At 41.6% G+C, this 26,055-nt stretch overlaps 2 protein-coding genes across 3 annotated transcripts in view; one reads left to right on the top strand and one right to left on the bottom strand.

Annotated features, from left to right (window-relative positions):
- The window catches only part of FARS2 (phenylalanyl-tRNA synthetase 2, mitochondrial), a 276,393-nt gene that overhangs the window by 175,658 nt on the left and 74,680 nt on the right, over positions 1-26,055 (bottom strand). For both annotated transcript variants that reach the window (XM_086608977.1, XM_086608978.1), the window contains exon 5: positions 19,481-19,612. In XM_086608977.1, coding sequence (XP_086465103.1) covers positions 19,481-19,612 — 132 coding nt within the window. The remainder of the gene's footprint in view (positions 1-19,480; positions 19,613-26,055) is intronic.
- On the top strand, positions 10,201-13,818 carry LOC147528953 (endogenous retrovirus group PABLB member 1 Env polyprotein-like). Its single transcript, XM_086609654.1, has 2 exons — positions 10,201-10,913; positions 13,770-13,818. Exons 1-2 carry the CDS (start codon positions 10,201-10,203, stop codon positions 13,816-13,818), a joined length of 762 nt encoding a protein of 253 aa, XP_086465780.1.

The raw sequence follows: 26,055 nt of genomic DNA, 5'->3' as shown, positions 1-26,055 counted from the left end.
AACTTAAGGGCTTGAAGAAACATTCTTCTGTTACTTTCTCCTGTCTTTTGACAATTTTAAGATAAAGAGGAGATAAAAGTTATTGCTGATTTCAGGGTGGGGAGTGAAGAGCTCTAAAACTGTAGCCACCAGCTCACAGGCTTTTTGTTGGAGTTTTTTTCTCCCTCTCTTCTTTTTTTCTTACTAAAGCCAACATTTTGACCCAGAGAATACACAACTTGCCAAGATTTTAAAAAATTCACCTAAAGTTTTTAAATAATCCAAATACCCTCAAATGCAAGAAAACAAACAAGCCCTTTACCCCCTCCGCTCTCCATTTGTCCAAAAGGCAAATAGGTACAAGATGACTTCCGTGGTTACCCCTTAAATTCCATTTGCTGTTACATATAAAAGTTTCCAGGGCTCTGCCAAAATATTTAGGATCAAACTTATTATTGATGCTTACCGCACAGTCATCAGACTACATAATTCACGACATCCGTTCTGTTCAGGAAAAAGGAGACATTGCTGTAATATCTATTAGTAATCTGTCACCGTTATTTACATGGGGGAAAAGTGTTAATAAAGGCTGGCATTTTTCCCTGGTTCATTCCAGGTGCAGCAGCAGATTCTGCTCAAAACTGGCTGGTACTCTGCCTGGAACGGACCATCTCCTTTCCATAGCTGTGCTGCGGATAACTTCCAGCAGCACGGAGGTGCTAAACCTGTTCCAGACTTTTTCCTTCCTTCTGGAAACATCATTATCCTTCACACCATAATCACCACCTTCTGAACACCTTTTTCTTTACATGTTGTAGGTTTTATCCCCTCTACTGCTCATAGACACTGGCTGCTTACGAATGCTGAACAGGAAAGCAAATCTGGGTATCTGAAGACAAAGCCCAAGCAAAACTTGAAGTTATTCTTTGTGATACAAGCCAAAATGGTACCAGCAGAGCTGACTTATATACTTTTACAGAGCTAGAGTTTATAATAACATTAAAGGTTATTCTGTTGGCAGGTGGTAACGACAGACAAGCAGTGGCCAAACTCTGGCTCTGGAGCTGTTCTCTGTTTGCTTACACGCAATTCAAACAAAGGTCCCCAGCCAAGGCTCGCCCGCGTGGTCACCAGTAGATGAGTATGCACTGGCACACAGACAACGGGGCAATCTGATCTTCTCAGCCTCCAGCCAAAATGAGCCATGAGAGAGGCTGGTGCCACTGGCTCAGCCTGGACTGCTGCCACAACCGGGTTGTCATCACTGGAAAGCTGCCGCTCTCCCTCAACTATGTAACACGTTCAGGTTTCCCTTCCCCACTCATTACGCTCTAAAGATACGTGTCTCACAAGTCAACTGGAGACTCTGATAAATGGAATGGAGTTGGGAAGGCTGACCACCCCTACACCACCACTGGTTTGTTATTTTCTTAATACAATATCAGTGCAGAGAGGGGGAGAGGCACGTGTTCAGCCTCCAGCAGTCACACAGGCGACCTGCGTTCACTCATCAACTAGAAATCTGAAAGACAAGAAACGATGCATGATGGAAACATCCTAACCCAAACCTCCCCATCCAGAAACGAGAAATCAAGTTTGTATTTGCGATCTAGCGAAGAGAAATACTTCCCAAAACGCTTGATCTAATCTCAGCTGAACTGCAACTATCTCATCTGAGGTTTGTTGAGTCAGGAACAGTTAGAGACGTGCCTGTAAAATCTCTTCTCCACCCTCAGCTGGGTAGTCCTGATAAATGTCCTGAGAACAGCAAAAATGAATATTGCAACGCAATGAAAACACCCGCAGGGTACCCTCGCCTGATGAGGAATTATATTAGGCTCATTGGACCAACTCCTGGCTGATTAAAAACATTCAGCATTCATCACATAACAGTGTAGTAATTCAATAGCATTATTTAGCTGTATTTTCATTTGCATAAATAAAGCCAAGGGAAATACCTTCTCTGTGCTATAAATTGTTGCTCTTCAAGGTTTTTGAGAGTAGCGCTTTCTTTTACTTGGGAGCTGCTTAATAAAGTACATCCATCATTATTTAGCCTTCTCTTGTGTGTGGTGCTCTAGTTCTCCTGCTGGATCCCAAGGAGACAAATCATAGTGAATTACTAAACCTTTAATTTACTTTTGATTAAAAAAAACTAAAGGGAAGGACAGGCAGTACATACACACAGGCAAACTGCTTCAAAGGCAACAGAAACTTTGGAAGATGCAACTCTGCATTCTCTCACCTCTTTTTTTCTTATTTAGATTCCAAATGGACCAAAATCAGCCTCACATACGATAGGGAGAAGCTTTCCTTCGCTGAATGGAAAGACATAACATGCACCAGCCAGTGAAATAACCACTCTTGCGAGTTTCGAGGTTAGCGTTAGACTGAGTTAACCTTTTTTCACAGACATTTTTGTGCAGGAGAAAATGAAGCATGAAGACAAAGTAGTTTCCTAAATTGTGAAGATAAGGAACATAAATTCCAACTAAAAATGTAGTTTTGCACTATGAAAGGGAAATTATCCTCTAAATCCTTTGACAGTACTACTCTAAAACTCATCTGGCAAAATCATATGGAGCCACAAACTCAAATGGCCATCCAAGTTCTATAATAACTTCTTAGTTCAAGATTTAATCCTATACTTACTCTTCCGCAAAATATCTCTGTAAGTAAATAACGCATTTCCCAGAAATAAGTGTAATAGAATTGTCACAAAACAGAATACTGTATTTGTTCATTCTATACAAACATGTACAGATTGGGAGTGAGCTTCTATTAATTCTGTTGAAGAACACCAACTCTAACATACATAATGAATCTGTCAAAGGTAATAAAATCAGAGAAAGCAACATTTCAAAAATTTTATGGCTTCCTTCTGGATGAAAAACTTGATGAAAAAACAGTTTTAAAAATTGAGCTGTAAATTAAGTAGGAGACAACAGGCAAATTGTCTTGACAAGGAAAAGGGAAGGGTGGAGGAAAGGTATAACTTTATAACAAAGCACACACCCCAGACCTGGTGGAGTAGCCACTGGTAACAGACAAGAGAAACAAATAACAAATAAAACAATGCGCCCTTTGATTGACTGGAGCATCACCTCTGTGCAACTCACTTCTGTATTTTCGTTTACTTATTAAGACAAGACCAAGACTTACTTCCAGTCAGTTCAAAAGAAACCAAAACAAAATCAACCCCAAAAAGCAATCTTCATTCAAAAGCAGGAAGACAATTCTCTCCAATTTCTTCTTTGAGTGGGATGAAAGGAGATAGAAGAAATAGCCTTTCTACATAAGACTCATCCTAATTTAGAAATACATGCTTTTCAGAAACGTGAACCTGTGAAGTCCTGAGAGTCGAGATCTAATCCTGCAAAAACTTCAAAGCACAAACTATGGCCCAGGTCACGCGTAAATACGTAGCAGTGCTGTTATCGATCCTCTTTGCTGGACTGGATGCCTAGCAAGCCATGACTTAGGTTTGTGATCACGAAGGAGGCTGCCGCCGTTAGTCTGAAGATGCTGAAAAAGCAGCTGGTATTTCTGCTGTTGCTGGCTATGGGCAATTCTTCTTCAGTCAGGAGATGTGGTAGTCAGCTAAGGGCAGCTAAGTGTTCCCCCACAGCCCTCAACTTACATGTCTGGGCCTTTATACGAACTATTCAAAGGTTAAAAGTCAAGCACATGCTTTTCCTGGTAGCCACCCAGGTGACTACAATCACAGCTCCTCTCCTTGTACAGACAGGCTGGATCACTCGGACCTGGAAAATCAGGTCCTCTGCCCCATTGCTTATTCCCTTTGAAACTGGCCAGCACTGTCTTAGGCACACGCTTTTTTGGGTGTGTCCTGTACACACATTTATGGGTATCTATATGAAATGCTGCAGAATACAGATAAAAATTGAATCACATCTCTCTCTAAAAGCCCACAATTCCACATCAGCAACATGTTTGACCAGAAAAAGCAAAATTTCAGTGGTTTCCAGCTCAACAGAGTGTCTCTCAAATTAGCCAACTGTGTCAATCAGTTCTTTGGTTTATGGGGGGCTGGAGGGAGTGTGGTGGTGTGTGGAGAAAATCACACACACACAAAAATCAAAATAGGCCAAATTTCTCTCACAGTGTATTTATTTAGTCAATTATTTGCCTCAATCTGTGTTTACTTTTATACATATACACACACATATGTATATATATATATATGTATATTTATGTATGTGCAAATGTAAACCACTAGGATGAATTAAGACAAAAGTGACCCAGGAGCTGAGACGTAAAGCTTGGATTCAACTCCAGTTTCTGCCACAGACAACTCCTGAGATCCTTGGGAAGTCACTCAAACTCAGATGCTTCCTAATTTCCCATTAATTTCATTTCATCTGAGCCGTTGTCTCTTTGTGGGATATTCACTTTACCTTCAGGTACCTGCCTAAAATTAGGAGACCAGGCTCCCCCTGCAGCCAGCCATAGAAAGAGGCTGCCCAGCAGATCGATCCAGAAAACAAGCTCCATATATTCGAAACACACTGGGAAGACCTTCTTTTCCTAGAGTATATAAGGACTGTAGTGTGGAGGAATTCCTTTCCGAGACTGGCCATAATATTCTCTCGGGTATGGACAATCCCTGTTTGGGCCCCAGAGCACAAGGTTACCAACTAGATTACTTTTGTCCTTCAAGTTATCTCAATGGCCTTAAAAGGAAACGTAGACTGATAGCCTGCCAAGATGCACGCCTCCTGGATGCCTCTCCGATGACCGCAATGAGGAGACTGAAGGGATGAGCTTATTACCTGTGTTCTGCTAGCGCTGCCCTATCACTATAGCCCACGAGAGTGTGTTTATGCTAAGCAAGCCAATTGTAGTATGTAGTCGTGTCACGCCACATTCCGCTATATAACCTGTGTGTTGTTTGTAATAAACGGAGCATGATCTTTTAACCATATTGGTGTATGTTCATGACTCTGGGCCGTCCACAGTAGGGCACTGCAACAAGTGGCGCCCGAACAGGGACCCTGGAATCGCTTAAATGCGGAAAAAGTCGCTTAAATGCGGAAAAATTGCTTAAATGCGGAAGTCTCCGTAGCTTCGTGAATACGGTATTGGGAGCCTGTGGACGTGCAGCAGGGAAGGGCACGGGACGAAGAGAATCGCCGGAGCCTGGAAAGTTTCGCAGCGGCCGAGCGAACCCCTGCAAGGTAAGACCGCGATGGAAACGGAGGCGGCAATCAAGCTGTTAACCAGTATACTCTCTAAGAGAGAAGAAACGGTTAACTCTAAGGAAATAGAAAGCCTCATTAAGTGGGCGAAAGCAAATGGACATTGTAAAACCTGTCCGCTACTCTTTAATGTTGACGAATGGCGTGAAGTGGGGGAACATCTCTGGGAGACCACCTTAGCGGGAGGAAAAGAGGAAAAAACAGCAAAAGAAGTGGGACAGACGTGGCGTGTCGTAATTAACACCTTACGGGAGATCAAAGCTGAGCGAAAAGTTGCTGCTGCGGCCATAGAAGCCCTGCAGCCGGATAACACCTCTGGCGAGCTGCACGAGCCGCCGCCACCCTCCCGTATTGCGCAGTTCTTTGGGGTCGGACATTTACACCCAACAAAAGGCATGCGAGCTCCCACCTGTTCTACTATCACTGAGGTGTGGAAACAAGCCGAGGGGCTGGGAGAAACTGTGTCAGAACAAAAAACTGAGTCTAAAGAGCCTAAGGGGCCCCCAGCCTGCTCAGGGACAGCAGAGGAAGTGCCCGCCGCCCCTCCAGCGCCAACTGGGCACAAAGCGGAAGTGCCAGCCCAAGGGAACTCGGGGGGTGGTGACTGTACGGCTTTGTCATCGCTGTCGTCGGGCCAAGGAAGAGCGTCCTGCCACCCAAAACTTAACCCTGCTTTGCCCTCCTCTGGCGTGCCAGTTCTTTTGCAGCTGATGGTCCTCGGCGGGAGGGGTCGGCAGCAGTTACGGAGCGCAAGCGGCCGGAGCCGCGACAACGACAACAACGACAACAACGACAGCAACAGCAACAACAAGCGGGGCGGCCGGCACAGGGCGGCTGGGTCGTCGTCCCCACCCCGCTCCCCCGCTCCCCCGCCCGGCTGAGGCGAGGCAGGGCTGGACCCCGCCGCCGCCGCTTCCCCCCCCCCCCCCCGCCCCCGCCGCAGGCCGAGCCTGGAGAGCGGCCGCCTCGCCGCTTCCCGTGGCCCGAGTTTTACCACGAGACAGCACATCTTAACTTAGATCGTCTCGATCGACATCTCGGGAAATAACTAATCCTCCTTTGTTCCAGCAATTTGAACAGTTAATATCAGTATTGCAAAACCGTAAACATGCATATTCCATGGTACATCTGCGAGCGCACACCACGCTTCCAAGGCCTATAGCAGAAGGAAACAGGCGAGTTGAGCCTCTCACGAGTGCAGCTCTGGTACCAAACTCGTTAATGCAGGCAAAATCTTGCATGACTGCTACCATCAGAATGCTAATGCTATTAGGTGACAATTTGGTTTAACACGACAACAAGCCCGCTCAATCGTACAATTGTGTACTAGCTGTTAAAATATGATCATGCCACCAATGAATGGTGTTAATCCTCGTGGTTTACGCTTGCAGGAACTTTGGCATACACTTCTTATCAGACGTATGTATTTTTGTCATCATGAGGTATTGAGCATGTTACTGGTATTCCGTACAATCCTACTGAGCAACCGATCATAGAACATGCACATGGTACTTTGGAGAATATGCCTTTAAAACAAAAAGGGGGAATGACAGGGAAATCTCCCAAAGAAACAATAGCTAAAGTGTTATAGGTGTTAAATTTCTTAAATCGAGAGCTAAACATTTTGGGATGAATAAAATGTCACTCATGTCAAAATCAGGCACAGGCAGGGTTACAGCAAGTGGCTTTCCAACAACTGACTGAATTGGCTATGAGAGCATTAAGATGTGTCCCTGATTTTTTGGGACAGGGGAGGCTTCCTTTGCTTCCATTCGGCAGGGAGCACAGGAACCTTATGAACATTTCCTTGATCGGCTGCAAGCAGCAGTTCAGAGACAAACAGAAAATCCAGCTGCTGCAGATGTCTTGCTATTCCAGTTAGTAATTGAAGATATCCTCTTAAGCACGTGCCAAGCCCATGTATACAGCAGTGTTGGTGACAATATTGGGGCAGCTGTAGCTATTGGCAGTGTTATAACAGGATGTTTTAAATGGCTGAAAAATCCTGAAGCGGAAGGTGACCATCTAAAGAGTGCTTTCCAGCATCTATGCTCTCCATCCTTTTCTACCTTTTTACAATTTCGTTTTATTTCGTTTTGCATCATGATGAACTGTCACCAGAGTTCTCTGCTCTGTAGTGACAGAGCATTCTGTGTATCACTGGTGGTTCGCAGCATCATGAGGCATTTCGAAGGTTTACGTTTTTGCATTTCACAGAGATCTTAAACTAAGACAATCACTTATCTTGAATAGCACACCCTACTCCTCGCAATCTATTTGCACATCCATTGTCCCATATTGACATGAATCAAATGAATACTTTTTGCACAGGCAAGCTCCTGATCCTATCAGAAATCGGGCAAAAACAATTGCAGATTTAATAAAGGGTGTCAGAATGTGGGCTCAAAAATTAGGCGATGAACAGCTCAAATTAGGACATATAATTCCCTCCACTACCCTATGGATTACTCCAATATTTGCTAACCCAAAGAAATCAGGAAAATGGAGATTTACGTTAAAAGTTTTAAGAGTTATTAATGCAATCATTTCACCAATGGGTGCATTACAACCGGGTGTATCAAATCCTACTATGATTCCAGAATGTTAGCATTTGATGGTGATTGATTTAAAAGACTGGGTTTTTCTACCTTTTTACTTTTTTATTTATTTACACCCTAACGATTGTCCTAGATTTGCCTTTTCAGTTCCAGTACTTAACGATGAACAACCCACGCAACAATATCATTGGATTGTACTGCCTCAAGGAATGATGATTAGTCCTACAGTTTGTCAATTGCTGGTTGATGATACTTCCCATCAGGTCCAACAGCAGATCAAGCTCAGCGGATTGTACACGCCTGCCCTGACCGTCAGCGTATTGTGCCTTCAAATAATCCAGCAGGAGTAAATCCAAAAGGTTTATGTGTCAATGAATTATGGCAAACTGATATTACTTATATTCAATCGTTTCTTCGATCTAAATATGTACATATACCTGTTGATATATTTTCTGCCTTTGTTGTTGCTACTGCTCACACTGGAGAAAACCATGGGAGTACCAAGGAAAATTGGGACAGACAGTGATCCAGTATGGTGCCTTTTTACAGGATTGGGGAGTGACTCACACTACCAGTATCCCTCATTCACCTATGGGACAAGCTGTTATTGAACAAACTCATTTAACGTTAAAACAAATGCTTGATAAAAAAAAAAAAGGGGGGCAGTCTTCCGTATATTTCCCAGCAAGAATCCTTGGACAAAGCCACATATGTTTTAAATTTTCTTCATTTGTCTGCTTCTAGGCAACATACTACGGCTGTGGATCACAATTTTAAACCCAGTGCCATTTTTGCAGAAAAATCAACAGCATGTTATAAGAAACTGGGCTCAACTCATGGGATGGCCCTGTGTCTCTGCTTGCATGGGGAAGAGGGTATGCTCGTGTTCTCTTTCCCACAGGTCCGTACTGGTTGCCAGCAAGAAACGTAAAGCCAGCCAGGACTTTTGAAACTACAAATAGAGAAAGGAAGATCCAAGAATTAGCAGAGCAAGCAGAGATCACAGAAACACCGAATGAGGAGAATGGTTCAAATGGACAGACTCGTAATAGAAGATTTCATGTTAATATATCAACTGTTCTTATGTTTCTCATTGTTAGGTATAGTATGTGTGTGAAAGTTGCTTGTATATATGCTTTGTGTGTTTTCTCCGATCGGAAGGTGTATGGATTCCACCCGTAGCTACTGGAAGGAAAAGAAATAACTGGTACCAAATTAATGACAAAGAATTACTGACTGGACCTAATTGTGAGCACGTAACTTTGAAAAGAGAAGCTAGGAGGATTGTTATTGAACAACATGTTGCGATTCGCAAAAACCGCTGTTAGCCGGCAGAGCACATACTGGGCAGCCTTGTTGCGCGCACTGGCCACGCGTGCGGCAACGCCGTGTCAGTACCTTTGTCATAGACTCTGTTGAGGGTGAAAAGAGATGGCTCAGAGCGGAGCTGAGGGAGGCTGCAGAGCACACTGTGTGGATAAACAGGGGACGCCCTGAAGGTGCCGTGCCTGCCTCTCTTCTCTGCGATGACCCTGCTGATTGTTACCCTCCTGCTCAGCGGAATCTTGGGCATAGTCGAAATAGTAAGACTCCCAGAAAGGGAAACAATATGCTAGTAACTGCTTCTGCAAAGCTGTACCAAAACAAAACGCTAGTAACTGCTTCTGTAGGGCTATAGTAGAGCTTACGGTATTCCTTCGCATATAAGGGGAGATCTATGTACTATAGAGACCTTAGGAATGTATTTACCTAACACCACCATGATCCTAAGTCATAGACACACCTGGAATAGGCAAAGCACGCATGCTTATGATAGCTAGTGCAATTCCAGAGCAGAATTTGGGAAACCAGCTAAAATCATTGCAGCTTCAATATTTGCACCAGGAATTGAAGTGGCACAGACGTTAACTACACTGAATAAGTTGGGTCACTTGGGCTAACAAAACCAACGTCTCGCAATTCTGTTTATCTATGCAAAGTGCCTCTGACCCATTTCGCACGTGCCTTATTGGTGTGCCAATACTTTTGGCCAAATAATAGCACTAACATTACAGAGTTTCAAAGATTCGTCAATGCCTCTGCCCTCTCATACCAACAACCCAGTGGCATGAGACGGATCTGCAGTGGGTGGGATTGGCCTTTCGATGTGGGATCGGAAGTCCAAGCCGCCTTGATTAGATCACTCAATGTGACCATTCCCCGCAGGACTGCAAGAACTTGATCTTTTAGGTAGCTTGTTACCAGGGACATGGAAAAATGTTTCTGGTTTATGGAACCAGTTAATGAGTCATGACGCCATATGTAAAATCATTCGCCCTCCCATGCAACTTGTAACTGGCTCTGGAGTGGTTTGGTTCCAAACGCTGAAGCAAGCCTATCAGGCAAAATTAGGACGCAGTTTTTTCTTTCAAGGTAAACCGCGTTTCAATGTGTCCGGCACATCGATGTGGGGAAATGTAAAAACTGGAGCGCTCATTGGGAAAGTATTTACACATGATACGCTCCTGCCCCCCGGAATTTTTCTGATCTGTGAAGATCGTGCCTGGCCCGGAATTCCACAAGGACCTATCGGTGGTCCTGGCTATTTGGGTCGCCTAACTCTCTTTGCCCCTAGCATTCATGATTTTCAAGCTGAACGAACAACCCGAACAAGTCGGGGTAAGAGGAGCCTAAAAGAATTTGACGGCACTTGTAATGACAACGTGCAGCTGCTGAATCCAGCTGAAATAGCAGCACTATCTGTCTTCCTTCTAGGAGCCTCTGACGGCAATGCTAATAGTCAGTTGGCTAAGCTTGCTTGTTGGGCATTGAAACAATTTAATCTTACCTCTGATATTCTCACCTCTCTATTGCTTGATGTAGATGATATCCAGCATGCTGTATTGCAAAATTGTACTGCTATTGATTTTTTATTGTTAGCTCAAGGCCATGGTTGTACTGACTTTGAAGGCATGTGCTGTATGGACCTACCTGACCACTCTCAAAGCATTCATAAGCAACTTGCAAACCTTCAAAGTAACATGCATCATATCACGACACGAGATGACCGGTTCTCAAACTGGTTTGGTAGTTGGAACGTACCAGGTTGGATAAAAGGATTAATCATACAAGGCATAACGATATTAGTTGCATTGCTGTTTATTATTCTCTTAGCAGGGTGTGTCCTGAAGTGCGCCTCTCGGGTCCTCCTTAAAGCAATGCCAGGACTATGGATTGTCCAAAAACAGAAAGGGGGAAGTGTGGAGGAATTCCTTTCCGAGACTGGCCATAATATTCTCTCGGGTATGGACAATCCCTGTTTGGGCCCCAGAGCACAAGGTTACCAACTAGATTACTTTTGTCCTTCAAGTTATCTCAATGGCCTTAAAAGGAAACGTAGACTGATAGCCTGCCAAGATGCACGCCTCCTGGATGCCTCTCCGATGACCGCAATGAGGAGACTGAAGGGATGAGCTTATTACCTGTGTTCTGCTAGCGCTGCCCTATCACTATAGCCCACGAGAGTGTGTTTATGCTAAGCAAGCCAATTGTAGTATGTAGTCGTGTCACGCCACATTCCGCTATATAACCTGTGTGTTGTTTGTAATAAACGGAGCATGATCTTTTAACCATATTGGTGTATGTTCATGACTCTGGGCCGTCCACAGTAGGGCACTGCAACACTGTAGGAAAGCTGACTTTAACTAAGGCAGCTACAGTCTTTGTCTGCAGTGTGCACGTGTGTGTGCACGCATGTGTCAGCCTCCTGTGCACCTGAGTTCCAGCCCATAAAAGAAGAATGATGACACTTTGCTCTCTCATAGCAGTCTCGGGAGAGTAAGCACAGGAAAGGCTGGGAGAGGTCAAGGTACTTCAGTGATGGGTCACATAGGAGACAGACAGTGACCTAAAAACCCCCAGATTTTAACCCCTGAGAGGTTTGTGATGGGGAGCTGTGAAGCTTGTGCAGCAGACTTGAATCACTTTGGATGTACTGTGGGGAGAACCAGCTCATCCAACAGATTTACCTCGTGTTCTTGGGAGGCCCCAGGTGCTCAAGACACCAATATCTCTGTAACTTTAATTTCACCTTGAAGAGTTGCAGGAATGTATTTTAAATGCATTATATTTACCCTTATATACTATATCTATATAGACACATACAGCGTTAACTATTTCAAGGTCCCCGCAGAGAGCTGTTAGCATAGACAGAACATGGGTCTGCATAATATTTAAGCCACATGCACCATCTGCTCCAAAATTTAATGTAATTTACCAGGCAAGAGCTGAGCAGCAAAAAAACTGCTAGATGAAAGATATTAAATTTCCCCTTCCCCAAAACAATCCCTGCTGCTTGATATATGAACCTAGCTTACCCATAAGTAAAATTTGATTTAAGAACATATTCATAAATTTAAAAAAATAATAAAAAAAAAGTTCTATGTCTGCGAGGTAACATTGACATAATTTTTCTGTTAACTACTAATCTGCTGCCCATGAAGAACTGTCCAAACTGATGATCCTTTTGGCAAAAACAAAAACAAAAAAGGGTAGACAGGTTAAGAACCTAAAATTGTTCCTTGCTCTCAGACAGCAATTTTGATGATCTTCAGTAAACGAGTAAAGAAAAATTTATCTACTGCACCATTGAAGCCAAATAAGTTCTACATGTTAAGACCCGTATTTGGCTGAAGGTGGCAGCCCTGGGCCAAGTACTATTTAAATTTTGGAAATAAGTCCTGCAAGTGATCTGTAAAAGGGCTTCCAAATGGGACTGACTGACACTCCAAGAATCAGGTTTCGCCAAGGACTACACTCATGACAAACAAGCTTCCACCTTTCAAAACAAAAGCAACGATTTGCAGAAGTTATGAGAAACTCCTTTTGATGTGTTCAACAGTATTCATGAAATGTTGAGACAAAGTTAGCAATTTTTCCTCCATTAGAAGTACACACAAAATTAAGAAGAAACACAGTACTAGAAAAACTACCCTTGCTATAAATTGAGGATATTATACACAATTGGAAGACCAAGATTGCCCAGCAACTTTTAAAACTGTCATAGTATGCAAACTGTTGACAAAAAGTTCCTTCCATAGCCTTACTGAAAGCCCAGTGCCTGCTCATTTCCTGGCTAAGGCCATGACAATCTCCTACTATTCATGCTGGAAAGCTGACATGTCTTCTTCTAAGCCCCTACACCATCCCCTACTACATTCAAACTGACAAGCAAAAATAAAAAGGGTTTCTTAAGACTGTAAACATCAATGACGCTTTCTACTGTGGAAGATAGAAAGGTCTACACACAGCAGAAAAGTCTTACCAACAGCTTTTACTGGTAGCCTAAATACAGCTGCCCTTATGAATTATAATCATAGGAAACGAGACCTCAGCCTGAGCTCCCACCCAGAGCTGAATGGCTGGCTGTGTGCCAGGATGCTTCCAACCACCAGGCAGTGATCAAAAGCAATCATCTCCAGCAGTCCCCGTACCAAAACTTCCCTTCATTTTTCAACTCAAGGCTCATAAAAGGTCAACACAGCAAAATGAATATTAAGAATTAGTCTTTATGGCAGTGTACAAAAATCACTGTATGCCCATAGCTTGAACATTACACACTGTCCATCTACAGCAGAAACCTGGAGAAGATGCGGGCAGGAGCGATCATGATTGCCAGAACGTATGGAATATCTCCCACGCGGGGAGCTGCTGTCTGACCAGGACCCTTTGGCCTGGAAAGAAGCCAGTAACGAGAGTTACAACTGAGATCTAAACAAATCCTGAGTGGCTTAAACAAGGAAAAAGAAACAGCTACTCGCTGTCTCTTCTCACATGAGAGAGGAGCTCTAGCTGCATCTCTAACTTGTTGGTCAAAACAAAAAGGAAGCGATTCCTCATGCAAGTTAAGTTATGGAATTTCTTGCTAGAAGACCCTGCAGATAGTGAAGGTTTACTGGGACTCAAAAAACACTTCAGCAAAAGAATGGAAAAAAATTCCACAATGACTACTGAAAAAAAAATGTATCATTTTCAGCTCAAGAAATGGACAGCTGCAGGAGCGCATCAGGGAAGGATCGGCATAACCGTGCCTGTTTCTACTCATCTTTAGGCACCTGCTTGGGATGCTATGATCATACAGGGATATAGGAACATCCCAGACTTTGGTTTGATCCGGTGTGCCACCCTTAGGTTGTTTTCTTGCATACCTCAGGAGTTCAAAAACGTCATGAGACATCTTACCAAAAAATTATAGAATTCTCTTTTATAGGTTTTTTTATTTGTTTTGTTTGTGGGTTGGTCGTCATTTGTTTGGTTGGTTGGTTGTTTTTTTGGGAGGATGTTTGTTTGGGGTTTTGTTTTCTTTTGTTTTTAAATGATTTATATATCAGTTGATTCAGGTTTATAATCTACTGAATTTGGGGTAAACTTCACTCCAATTCTCTTGCTTCCATCCCCAGCCAACATATTCTGCAACACTGAGCACTGAGAACATTGTCATTGATTTCAATCAGCAAAGGATCACACCCTAACTGCTTCCAATTTCACAGGTACTAAGCAACACTATGTGATTGCAGCCTCTGAGTAAGCAACATCCTGTATTCAAAGGTTTGAATCATATAACTCCATACAGACCTGGAAACTTCAGCACCTACCAATGAACACGAGCCTTGCAAATCTGGGATAAGAAAACCCTCTTGAAGCATAGAAGTAAATGCCTTATGTGCTGTTAAGTTGATATTAGCTCTATTGAACCATAAAATAAAATTTCCTTGTGTTCTCATCTTCGATCTAAAACTGAGAGTACTTGTTACTATACTGTAAAGTTTCTATATTTTTCCCAGTGTTAACCAGAATAAAAATAACGTTTCTTGATATCAAAATTATTACACAACATTTCTATTAAAGTTATGTATTCAGGTACAGTTTAAGAACAAAGCACACATAAAAACAGAAAGTTAAACAGTACAATAAGTTAGATTTTATACTTCTTGTTGAACATTGATTCTAATAGTAATCTTCTATGTTCAGATTATACCAAATAATTGCTCTAGTTTAGCACCATCAGCCTTAGGGGAACATGTAACATCATTCCTTACAATTCAGTGCATCTTTGCAGTAGTGCATATTTTCTCAACGATTATACGAAAACACTGTCATAGGGTATACACTTTTCTTTTAAAAATAGCAACTACCACTGTTAGAAAATAGTAAATAACACTATAGTGTCCATTTTGTTAGTAGTAGGAGACTTTCCTGAATGCAAACAATTCTTAAAAAATACTCTATATCTAGATTGGCTTTAATGGAAATGGTATTTACAGCTTTTATCAAATTTTACTTGCTCATACACACACCAAGACAACAGAAACCTTGCTTGCTGTTAACACGGAAATTCTGAACAGTTCAGAAGACTGGATCATCCTCACTGCCCAGTGAATGACCAAGAATGAGGCTGGCTGTAGCTCCCTGGGCAAATCCTGATCTGGCTTAACATTCTAAGAATGTGAAATTTCAAGGGTGACATAAAGCATTATGGAAGCCCATGCACGATAAAGCTGCAACAAAAAGTGCTGTTTTGTTCTGCTGCCTCTCATATCTGCATTTTTTATCACATCTGTGCTATGGAGATCTAGGTCAGAAACTATAGATCTAGATCATTAAGAAGAATGCAGAAAAAAAAATAAAAAAAAGAGGGCCAGAGAGACTCTTCAGAGACCTCAAAAGGGAAAAAGAGCAGAGTAAGAAAGCAGGTGATGAAGAGTACTCTCAATACATTTGAACATATTTGACAATTTTCCCTATAATCAATGAATTTCTATTTAGTTGTACTAAATATCCGTATCATGTTCCATTTATAATGATTGAAATCAAAGAAAGGCCTTTTCCAAAACATAAGGCGGCATCAGAAAAATTCTATAGGATATTATCTTTCAGAAAATAACAACTTAACAAATTCAACACTGATTGCATGGGGAATTAAAGCTACAGCAGAATTCTTCACTCAAGACTGAAAAAAAAAAAAAAAAAATCTTAATATGACCTGTAAATACCATCAAAATTTGCTGCATGAAGAGGTTAACCTCCAAGGAACCATAGTGAGGTTATTTTGGGCAGGGAGTCATCGTTATAAGACCAATAGAAATTTCTGCCAACATAAAGAAACAGCTGCTTAGGGCTAGTGCCCTGGCCCCTTTGTGGCACGGACCTTGTCTTTTCATCCCTCTACATGATCTCCCTGATGCTTCTTCAGTTCTTCTGCATTTTTGTTGTTTCATATATGTTCATATATGAATATATATATTTTCAACAAAACAAAACTGAAAAGAAAAAAATATAATCTATGCTGAAACATCCTGACTGTTTAAGTTATAACCACCATAGACAACCAGGCACATTCAACTTCTGCTTTGAGTGACTGTTTCCAATTGCCTCACAAACCAATCTTTCGTGTTCAATCAATAATAAACAAAACAAAAGGACTTGAGGATTTCAAGGTAAAAGCTCTGTTCCTTTCCCTTAGGAAAATATTGTCTTAAGGAAGGAAAAGCAATGCCTGCCAGAAAACACTACATTTCAGAAATACATATTTTAAGAGTCAATATCAAGCAAAAAATACACATAAAACAAAAATTCCAAACTGCAAGATACTAGAAATGTTATAGACCATATTAAAAAAAAAAAAGTCATCTGCAAACTCATGAGTTTCTTCTCCAGTTTTTAATCAACGAGCTGTGCAGTACACCATGAAAAGATCTTTCTGCATTTGCCTAGTGAACTGGCACACCAAGTTCACACAACTCAGAGCTCCTTCAGCACCAGCTTAGCCAGTCGAATAATGAGTAACGTTTCTCTTTTGCATTCAGTCCCACTGAGTTGTTTCCTGGTAGAGGCCTTGGAGAGGATTGAGACAGGAATGAGAAGCTTGCAGAGTCTATTCTAGACATCCAACAAAGAAGAGAGACAGAGCATCTAGGTTTAGGCACCAGCATTTACTCCCTCCTCAAAGGGTGTAGGTCTGTGGTGTGAGTCAGTGCTCTGAGGTGGGATGCTTTCATGTTGGGCAATGGGATACTTATCTGTAATCAAGGAACTTCGTTAGCAGCGAACAAACAGTGGGTCTAAAAAAAAAAACCCTAACAAAAAAAAAACCCCACATCACCAAACCACAACTTAGTGTTTTTCTGAGTACTTCACCTCAAATTTCCTTTGCCCAGAAATCTCCATTGACTGAAAATAACACTGCCTCCTCTGAAGATGAACAGACAGTATTCGGAACATAAGGCACAAGGACAGAGCAATTGGGAAGTCATAGGCCACCTTCTCAAGTTTTAAGAAGATCCTATTGCTTGCTGATCTGTACTGGTTTAAAATGGAAGGCTTTAAAACTGAAACTTTGGTGTTCCATAGAAATTTAGGGGCATAGGACCAGAGTTATTCGCAATATCCATCAGTAGTGGATACTGGAGGCATTAAGTATATTCTAAAGGTAAAAAGCCCAAAGTATTAAAAAACTACCACTGTTCAAATGTAGGATGGCTTTGGAAGGCAATTGAGTTCTGCTAGCGAAAAAAAGATGAGGGAGCTAGGAAAGAAAATTTCATCCTTCTCCCCAGAGAATCTCCTTTCTGGACTTGTGGATTTTCAATTTTAGGCAAAAGCAGCTTGCTGCCATAACGCACTCCAAAAAAAATATGAAAAATCTATGGGTCAGTAATAGCAAACTTGGCTTCAACATAAATAGATGCAAGGTGGCATGCCAGGATCCTACTGGGGTTCTAAATCATTGCAAAAGAGGATTAAAGAGAATACTCAGAGCAGCAGCAAGCAGGGAAGACTGATTCCTTGCCTGACTGAAAACATGGACTACCTTGTCCTCACTGTTACTTTAAACTAAATAAGCTAATTGTTAGCCAACACGATTATTAGCCACTCTTTTTCCTCACTTGTGGTAAACAGATTCCACTGCTTCAATAAAATCACACTGAGATACATTAGACTCAGCTTTTGTAGCCAAGTGTTTTTGCAAAGCTACTGGAAGGAGCAGAAAAACAAAACTGTGGCTACATAAAGTGCAATTCTCTTTTAAATGAAGTGAAAAATGATTGGCACTTCCACAACTGAGTTTATACCTGCTAAAAATATTTTGCTAATAAAACAAACAAACAAAAAGAGATTGCTTCACTTTAATAATACAAGTCTAAAAGTTACTCAAAAGCTAGTCTTGAGCTACTAAATCAACGAGTTCTCGCAAGATTAGAATTCCAACAAATATTTAGGAGAGTTTTGGTGCAGAAGGGATATAATTTTGAAGACTATAATACAGAAAGGTGAAAAAGAGCTGAGGCAGAGTAAATTGAAAACTCTGACTGCTGTAGAAACCATTGGTGTTTCATGTACATTCATTCACATACACACACAAACGCATACAGTAGCTGTTTTGAGGCCACAGTTTAGCTCTTCTCACACATATTAAATGAACCTAAACATAAAAATTGATCAACACAAAAGTTTTTCAAGAAAAAAGCCTGGCCATTTGTGTGTTACACCTGATGGAAACAGTATTACACAGTAGACTTCCACTTCTGAAGCTGATCAGAACCTGTATTATACTTACCACACCATGAACATAATAACCTGAGAAAGAACGTTAGCCTAAACCTTTAATCCATTGGGGAGAAATTCTGGAAGAGGATATCTTTTTAAAAGGAAAATGATCACATTAAAATACATGCAAACTTTGAGGAAAACAAGCTGTGCCAAGTAACTAGAGCCAAAATTGAGCCATTCGTAGTTACCGTGCTTGGACTTCAACAGAAAGATTTTAGAGCACATGAAAATATAACAATAGATGAGGAAACCAATTGTAAAAAAAAATCAAGAGTATAACTTGTCTATCTGAAAGAACGCTTATGAGAATTAAATGGATCATATTCCAAAAGGCTCTCATACCTAATAAAGAGTACTGGAAGATGCTGAAAGGCAGAGGTCTGAGCACACGCAGTGTGCCCTGTGCTTACAAACAGCTGCCTGTTCTCAGCTAATGAAAAAAACACCATGTAAAATCCTCTACACGAAAATAATCAAAACCAACCACCAATTTCTCCTCTCCTTCTTTTGTACTTCTGTGCAAGTTTTAGAAAGCAAAATCGTCAGGTGACATTGCCCTGTAATAATTTAAATTAAAATAAATGATGTTGCTCTTAATGCAGTTTACAACCTCATAAATCACCAACCTGAGGAGAAAAGAAACAAAACAAAAGCAAAAAGCAACCTACCATTTACCCAGCGACCAAACAGCAACATGAAAGATATCACATTCCTCTTTCTATACTTTAGAGATACTGGAGCACTCTGATATTCCAAATATTAAGAGATGCTGTTTGCTTATGATACTTTTACATCATAACTAGGAATGCCCTCGGCATCTCTTGGCAGAGAAAAAAAGAAACGCACGCGCCCTAATTCGCCAAGTTTCTCTTTTAAAGCTGACATCTGTCTGTCCCCTTACTGCACAAAATAAGAGGGAAACTTTCTGTTTGCAGGCTCCAGATTGCTCACTCAGTTGTTACCCTCACATCACAGCACGCAAGGGCTGCATTCCACCTGAGGACTATTTGTGGCCGCTGCCACGACCAGAGATGTCTGCGCTCACCAGGGGAGAAGGGGGCATCTCAGACCGTGAAGCTGATTGCTCTGGAAGTGTTTGCTAACAGAGATGTCAATGAGGTAAAGGAGTTTCAGTACCTGAGTTAACTAGCTGTTGCTCCATAACCCCGCAGCCCAGGACCTCCATCCATTCTCCCTGGAAGTTGATCTCCATCTCAAACGAAGGGTGAGTAAATGGGAAGTAGCAATCTACCCATCTGACTTGCAGTCCTGTAGCAGTGTTTAAAAAATAAATAAATATGAAGGGTGCATGCTGAAAAGGCCATCCCTCCAACCATCTGTAAAACTTGCCCTTCAACTAACGACACCAGTTACAGCAATCCAGAGAAAATAAATAGCAAACAAACTAATTTACAACACTTGTGCAAGGCGATAAATCTTAAAACTCGTGGAAAAAAAATGACCGTGTCTTTTCTAATACAAAAAATGCTTTGTGCAAGTCAAGCACCCTTTGAAGCCAAATCAATCATTTGTCAAACTCAAGCAATCACCTGGCATTGAACAAAAATGAGCCAAGATCATGGGAAAGTCAGTGATTTTGTTATTCTTTGCACCAGGAAATGACTAACCGCTCCTCTCAGGAAAAGCTAAGTCTTTAATTTTAATTAGTATTTTATGGATCAGCAAGGCAAGTAACTTTTTTCATCAGAACTTATTTAAAATACAAAGCTATTCTTTACGTATATGTTTAAATATGAAAGTTAAAAATAGATATTAATACGCACAAATACAAACATATACACACAGAGTTGTACGTTTTTAAGGTATGCGATATACCAACACAGACGGAGTACTCTGGACCCAGGAGACAAGAGTTTAACTTTGTGTGGATGTAAAGTGTAAGAGAAAGGCACCACAGGGAAACTCTCCCTCCTCTCAGCTCAGCACCTCTGCAAGTACCACCGTGCAGAGCGAGGAAACCCCTGGCATCTCTGAGCTGCAGAGCCAGAAGAGGGCAAGGTCCTCAACGCTGCCAAAAGCAGAGGTGTTGGCAAGGTCCTCAACGCCGCCAAAAGCAGAGGTGTTGGCAAGGTCCTCATTATATTTGATGTGTTTTAGTTCTTGTGATGATGTACAGAAGGTTTGTTTCAATAAAGAATTTTTTCTAGCCATTAGGTGTCAGGAAAAAAAAAAAAAGTATCAGAAACATGAACCATGAAAACTCAAAAGAGAATTGAACTGCAAATTCTGTGAGCTAGTGCCTTAACCCCAAGTGCATCTTTCCCTTCAGTTAAGCTAAATGCTAATCAGCGTCGGGATCATTAACAACCAGGCAGATCCACTTTTGAAAACAAGGGGCACAGCAAGGGTTGGTTGGGTAGTAGTAACTGTTAACACCCCTGCTTTGATTTTCAGGCTTTTTTGGGGTTGTTTCATAAAAGGAACAAAAAACATGAAATCGCATGATTTATACTGAGAGTTTTTCGAAGTAAAATACCTTCCGTAGCCTCAAGGATTAGATTTTCTTTGATTGCAACTGAAACATTAAATGTGGCTACAGAAACTGAAACAGTAAGTTACAACAAAAGTGTACAAACAGCCAAAACATAAAAATGCCTCATAGTTATGGGGAACTTTTCTGGATGCTATGAACTTCCAAATGGAGAGGCAGGTTTCAAAACAACCACGTTGGTACTTCTAGATTTTCTTTTCCCTCTTAAAAAATCAACCTCAGGAGGTTATATGAATGATAAAAACACGTTTTGATAGTTCTACATGCAGAACTCAGAAAACAAGAAGTATTAGCAATTACACCATTCATAACCATATTGCAACTTACAGTTATCACTTTATTGGGTTTTTTTTTGCCTACATAACAATAAAAAATTACATATTTGAAAAAAGTTTACAACAGTATGGTGTGCAGTTTTTTAATTTCCCAATCTTGGTACAAATGTATTAGTAATCCCAGGGCTGTACAACTGCATTCACTGTAAAGCCATGCACATAAAAATATTTTCATTTAGCTTGCAAAATTTGCAACTGCAGCAATAATGACATTCAAGTAGTTTTGGGTTCAGTAACAACACTCGGATAATGTTTTCTTTTTAATCCTCTGATTATTTCAAAACGAAGCTCTGGGAAAAAAAAAAAAAAGGATTTCTCTGCTTTTTGTTCTCAATTAAAATAAATTCAAAAAGGTAAAAAATGAATGTAAAGGTCTTTTTTAATTTTGAAATTTAATGCATATTAGTACTTGAGGCATTTGTTTTAAATGCAGATAAGAAAACAAACAAAAATCTGAATAAAACAAAACAAATTCACAACAAAGAAAACTCTCACTTTCATTCTGTTCTCTAAATTAGTAGTTAATCCCATATACCACAATCGTTTTATTCATACCGTAGCCGGGACAATTGGGAATACCTCTGTAATTTCTATTCAAGTATTCTTTCAGACTTTTGGCTCTGGAAAACTTCACTGAAAAGCAGAGATTGCTCAGCCTTCGGCATAATTAAGCCCTTCTAACTGCATTTCTATAGACTGTCACAGAATAAATGGGTGCATTTCTTATTTAGATACAAAATATTATCTTGGTGCTCAATATATTCCCAAGGAATAAAGGGTATTGCTCACACTCAGCAAATTAAGCCGCTAAAGACTTAAACAGATTATGAAGATCAGGCTTTCTGCAGTACTCCATAATTTACCTGATTAGGCCTAATTTATTTCTTCACATACAGGCCTATGAAATGATGCCAGAAATGATCTTTCCAAGAAATTTTAGGAGGCCAAGAGATGCGTATCTGTCTTGAATCACTTAAAAGAGCACAACGCTGACTCTAACCGAAGCCTGACCACGACTCCACAGCCTCCCCAGCTCAAACAGATGATCTGTATTAGGAGAGGACACCAGCTCACGGAGTCCTTCCAGTGGGTACGCGTCCATCAGGAACAGTGGTGGGCTGACCCTGGCTGGATGCCCTGTCTCTCCCTCTCCTAAACCGGACAGGGGAGAGAAAACATAGCGAAAGGCTCCTGGGTCAAGATAAGGACAGGGAGGGATCCTTCACCAAATACTGCCACGGGTGAAACAGGCTGAACTTGGGGAAATTAGTTTAGTTTGTTACCAATCAAATCAGAGTTGGATAATGAGAAAATAAAAACTAAACCTTAAAACACCTTCCCCTCCCACCCCTCCCTTCTTCCCTGGGCTTAACTTTACTCTGGAATTCTCTACCTCCTCCCTCCCCAGCGGTGCAGGGGGACAGGGAATGGAGGTTGAGGATCAGTTTGTCGCACACTGTTTCCGCTGCTCTTTCCTCCTCAGAGGGAGGACTCCTCACACTCCTCCTCTGCTCCAGCATGGGGTCCCTCCCACGGGAGACAATCCTCCATGAACTTCTCTGACATGACTCCTTCCCACAGGCTGCAGTTCTTCACAAACTACTCCAGCATGGGTCCTTTCCACAGGGTGCAGTCTTCAGGAACAGTTTGCTCCATTGTGAGTCCCCCATGGGGTCACAAGTCCTGCCAGCAAACCTGCCCCACTGTCAGCTCCTCTCCATGGGGTCACAGGTCCTACCACGATCCTGCTCCAGTACAGGCTTCTCACGGGATCACAGCCTCCTTTGGGTGCATCCACCTGCTGCAGCGTGGGGTCCTCCATGGGCTGCAGGTGCATCTCTGCTCCACCATTGCCCTCCATGGGCTGCAGGGGCACAGCCTGCCTTAACATGGTTTTCACCATGGGCTGCAGGAGAACCTCTGCTTCCATGCCTGGAGCACTTCCTCGCTCTTCTTCTTCACTGACCTTCGGGTCTGCAGAGCTGTTTCCCACTCCTCTGGCTGACGATTGCTGTTGCACAGCAACTTTTTCCCCTTCTTAAATATGTTATCCTAGAGGTGCTACCACTGTCACTAATGGGCTCGGCTTTGGCCAGCGGCGGGTCCGTCTTGCAGTCGGCTGGCATTGGCTCTATTGGACATGGGGGCAGCTTGTGGCACCCTCTCACAGAAGCCACCCCTGCAGCCCCGCCGCTATCAAAACCTTGCCACACAAACCTGATACAGTAACTTACATGTCACATCTCCAATAAGTAAGGAAAAAGTGAATAGCTATTGTTATTTCTGAGTATTGAATCCAGTTAAGGAATTGCTCACAGCCTGCACTCAAAAGTAATAGTGTTATCAGGCAGTAAGCTAAACAAGTATCTGTCAGTGCTAGCCTAATTGAGTCTCATGATGAAAAAGGCTTGACCAAAGGCACTAAAAAAGAAAGAAAAGAAAAAAAAAACCCTCAACACATTAATGCAGCCTATTGCTACGCGACAGCACGGAAGCAACAAAGCCAGAGACCCAGATGGTCTTCACTGACCAGAAATTCTCTTTGTTGCTGTGAGGATTATTTTTAGAAAAGAAGTCTGTGGGAGAAAAAGGAGAGGGGCACCGGGTAGGTGCTGGGGAGCACAGAAGGTATCGGGCCATGGCCACTTGAGGGGTGTTTTGATTTTTAAGTACTCTGCACCTCATTGCTTCAGTTAATTCATCTCACTTGCAGCAGACAGGAGTTAGCTGCCCATAAAGCTATGTCGGCTCACATTATTATTAGCCAGACCATTATGTCCTCAAGAAATGATTTTTACTTCTTTTTAAACTCCTTACACTCATAGATCTCCATGCACTCGAAGGAGGTATCAGTACAACAGAGTTAAGAAGAAGAAAGAGCAGAACAATGTGTTTGATTTAAAAGACATCCAGCGGCTGTTCAGTCAGAACCAGCAGTGGCAGAGCCATGGCAGTACTCACCCTCTCTCCTTCTCTTACCAGTGCCTAGGAACTGGGTATATAAATATGGGACAGGAGTTAATTTGGGGCCATTTAACATAAAGCAGCAAATCACAGAACCAGCACACAGTCATTCTTTTCTACTTGCTATAGTAACATTACTTGCAAATCTCTCCGGGTTCAGAAAGCTTTTGGCAAACTACAGAAGGCTTAAAGAAAGAACTGGAGCTGGGAGAGACCCAGTTCATAAGGAAATCTAAGACAGCTAACCTGGGAAAGTCTCATTACAAGGTAACTAAAACGAGACAGAACAGCCTTCGTACATTGACAGATCTGCACATGGATATGGAAGTGTAAGTTAAACTAGTGGATTTTAAGGGTGCACCGTATCTGGAGGTCATAGAAGAAAACTAAGAAAGGTGATTTCTAGGCGTAATATTTGAAATAGCTTCCTGGCAGTAAAATCTCATGAAAGAAACTGAAAGATCATCACTTGTAGAATGCAAAATCAGATATAGCATATCACTAGAAAACATCATAAAAAGAACTATCTTACATTGTCAAGTATTTAAGATGATTGCATGCTCCAGACCTTTCCCCCACTCTAACTTCCATCATTCCTTTGACTGTTGGCAAAGCCAGAAATAAATAAAAAGACAAACTTTGGGAAGAAATGTAGGTGCAGATTTTTAGGAACTCTCTGATCTTCCTCATGCCAACTTAGCGATCTTTAAGCAACTTTTGTTATATTGTTTACTGGCATCTGTAGTCAACAGTAGGCTATCCAGATAGTATGGGATGAGTCAGGTAAAGCAAAACTGGCTCATTAAATATTGTGTAAACTAACCTAGTGCAAGGCATATCTGAAATGAAAAGGAAAGGGGAAAAAAGGAAAGGGGAAAAAAGGAAAGGGGAAAAAAGGAAAGGGGAAAAAAGGAAAGGGGAAAAAAGGAAAGGGGAAAAAAGGAAAGGGGAAAAAAGGAAAGGGGAAAAAAGGAAAGGGGAAAAAAGGAAAGGGAAAAAAAGAAAGGGAAAAAAAGGAAAGGGGGAAAAAAAGGAAAGGGGAAAAAAAGGAAAGGGGAAAAAAAGGAAAGGGGAAAAAAGGAAAGGGGAAAAAAGGAAAGGGGAAAAAAAGGAAAGGGGAAAGAAGGAAGGGGGAAAAAGAGGGGGAAAAAAGGAAAGGGGAAAAAAGGAAAGGGAAAAAGGAAAGGGGAAAAAAGGAAAGGGGAAAAAAGAAAGGGGGAAAAAAGGAAAGGGGAAGAAAAGGAAGGGGAAAAAAGGAAAGGGGAAAAAAGGAAAGGGAAGAAAAGGAAGGGGGAAAAAAGGAAAAGGGGAAAAAGGAAAGGAAAGGGGAAAAAAGGAAAGGGGAAAAAAAGGAAAGGGGAAAAAAGGAAAGGGGAAAAAAGGAAAGGGGAAAAAAGGAAAGGGGAAAAGGAAAGGGGAAAAAAAGGAAGGGGAAAAAAGGAAAGGGGAAAAAGGAAAGGGAAAAAGAAGGGAAAAAAAGGAAAGGGAAAAAAAGGAAAGGGGAAAAAAGGAAAGGGGAAAAAAGGAAAGGGGGAAAAAAGGAAAGGGGAAAAAGGAAAGGGGAAAAAAGGAAAGGGAAAAAAGGAAAGGGGAAAAAAGGAAAGGGGAAAAAAAGGAAGGGGGAAAAAAGGAAAGGGGAAAAAAGGAAAGGGGAAAAAAGGAAAGGGGAAAAAAGGAAAGGGAAAAAAAAGAAAAGGGAAAAAAGGAAAGGGGAAAAAAGGAAAGGGGTAAAAAAGGAAAGGGGAAAAAAAGAAAGCGGAAAAAAGGAAAAGGGAAAAAAGGAAAAGGGAAAAAAGGAAAAGGGAAAAAAGGAAAAGGGAAAAAAGGAAAGAGGAAAAAAGGAAAGAGGAAAAAAGGAAAAGGGAAAAAAGGAAAAGGGAAAAAAGGAAAGGGGAAGTACG

Source organism: Tauraco erythrolophus, chromosome 3, assembly GCF_009769465.1.
Source record: "Tauraco erythrolophus isolate bTauEry1 chromosome 3, bTauEry1.pri, whole genome shotgun sequence".
NCBI classification, from domain to species: Eukaryota; Metazoa; Chordata; class Aves; order Musophagiformes; family Musophagidae; genus Tauraco; species Tauraco erythrolophus.
The sequence above is the reverse complement of the archived record's forward strand: the minus strand, read 5'-3'. Positions and strand labels throughout refer to the sequence as shown.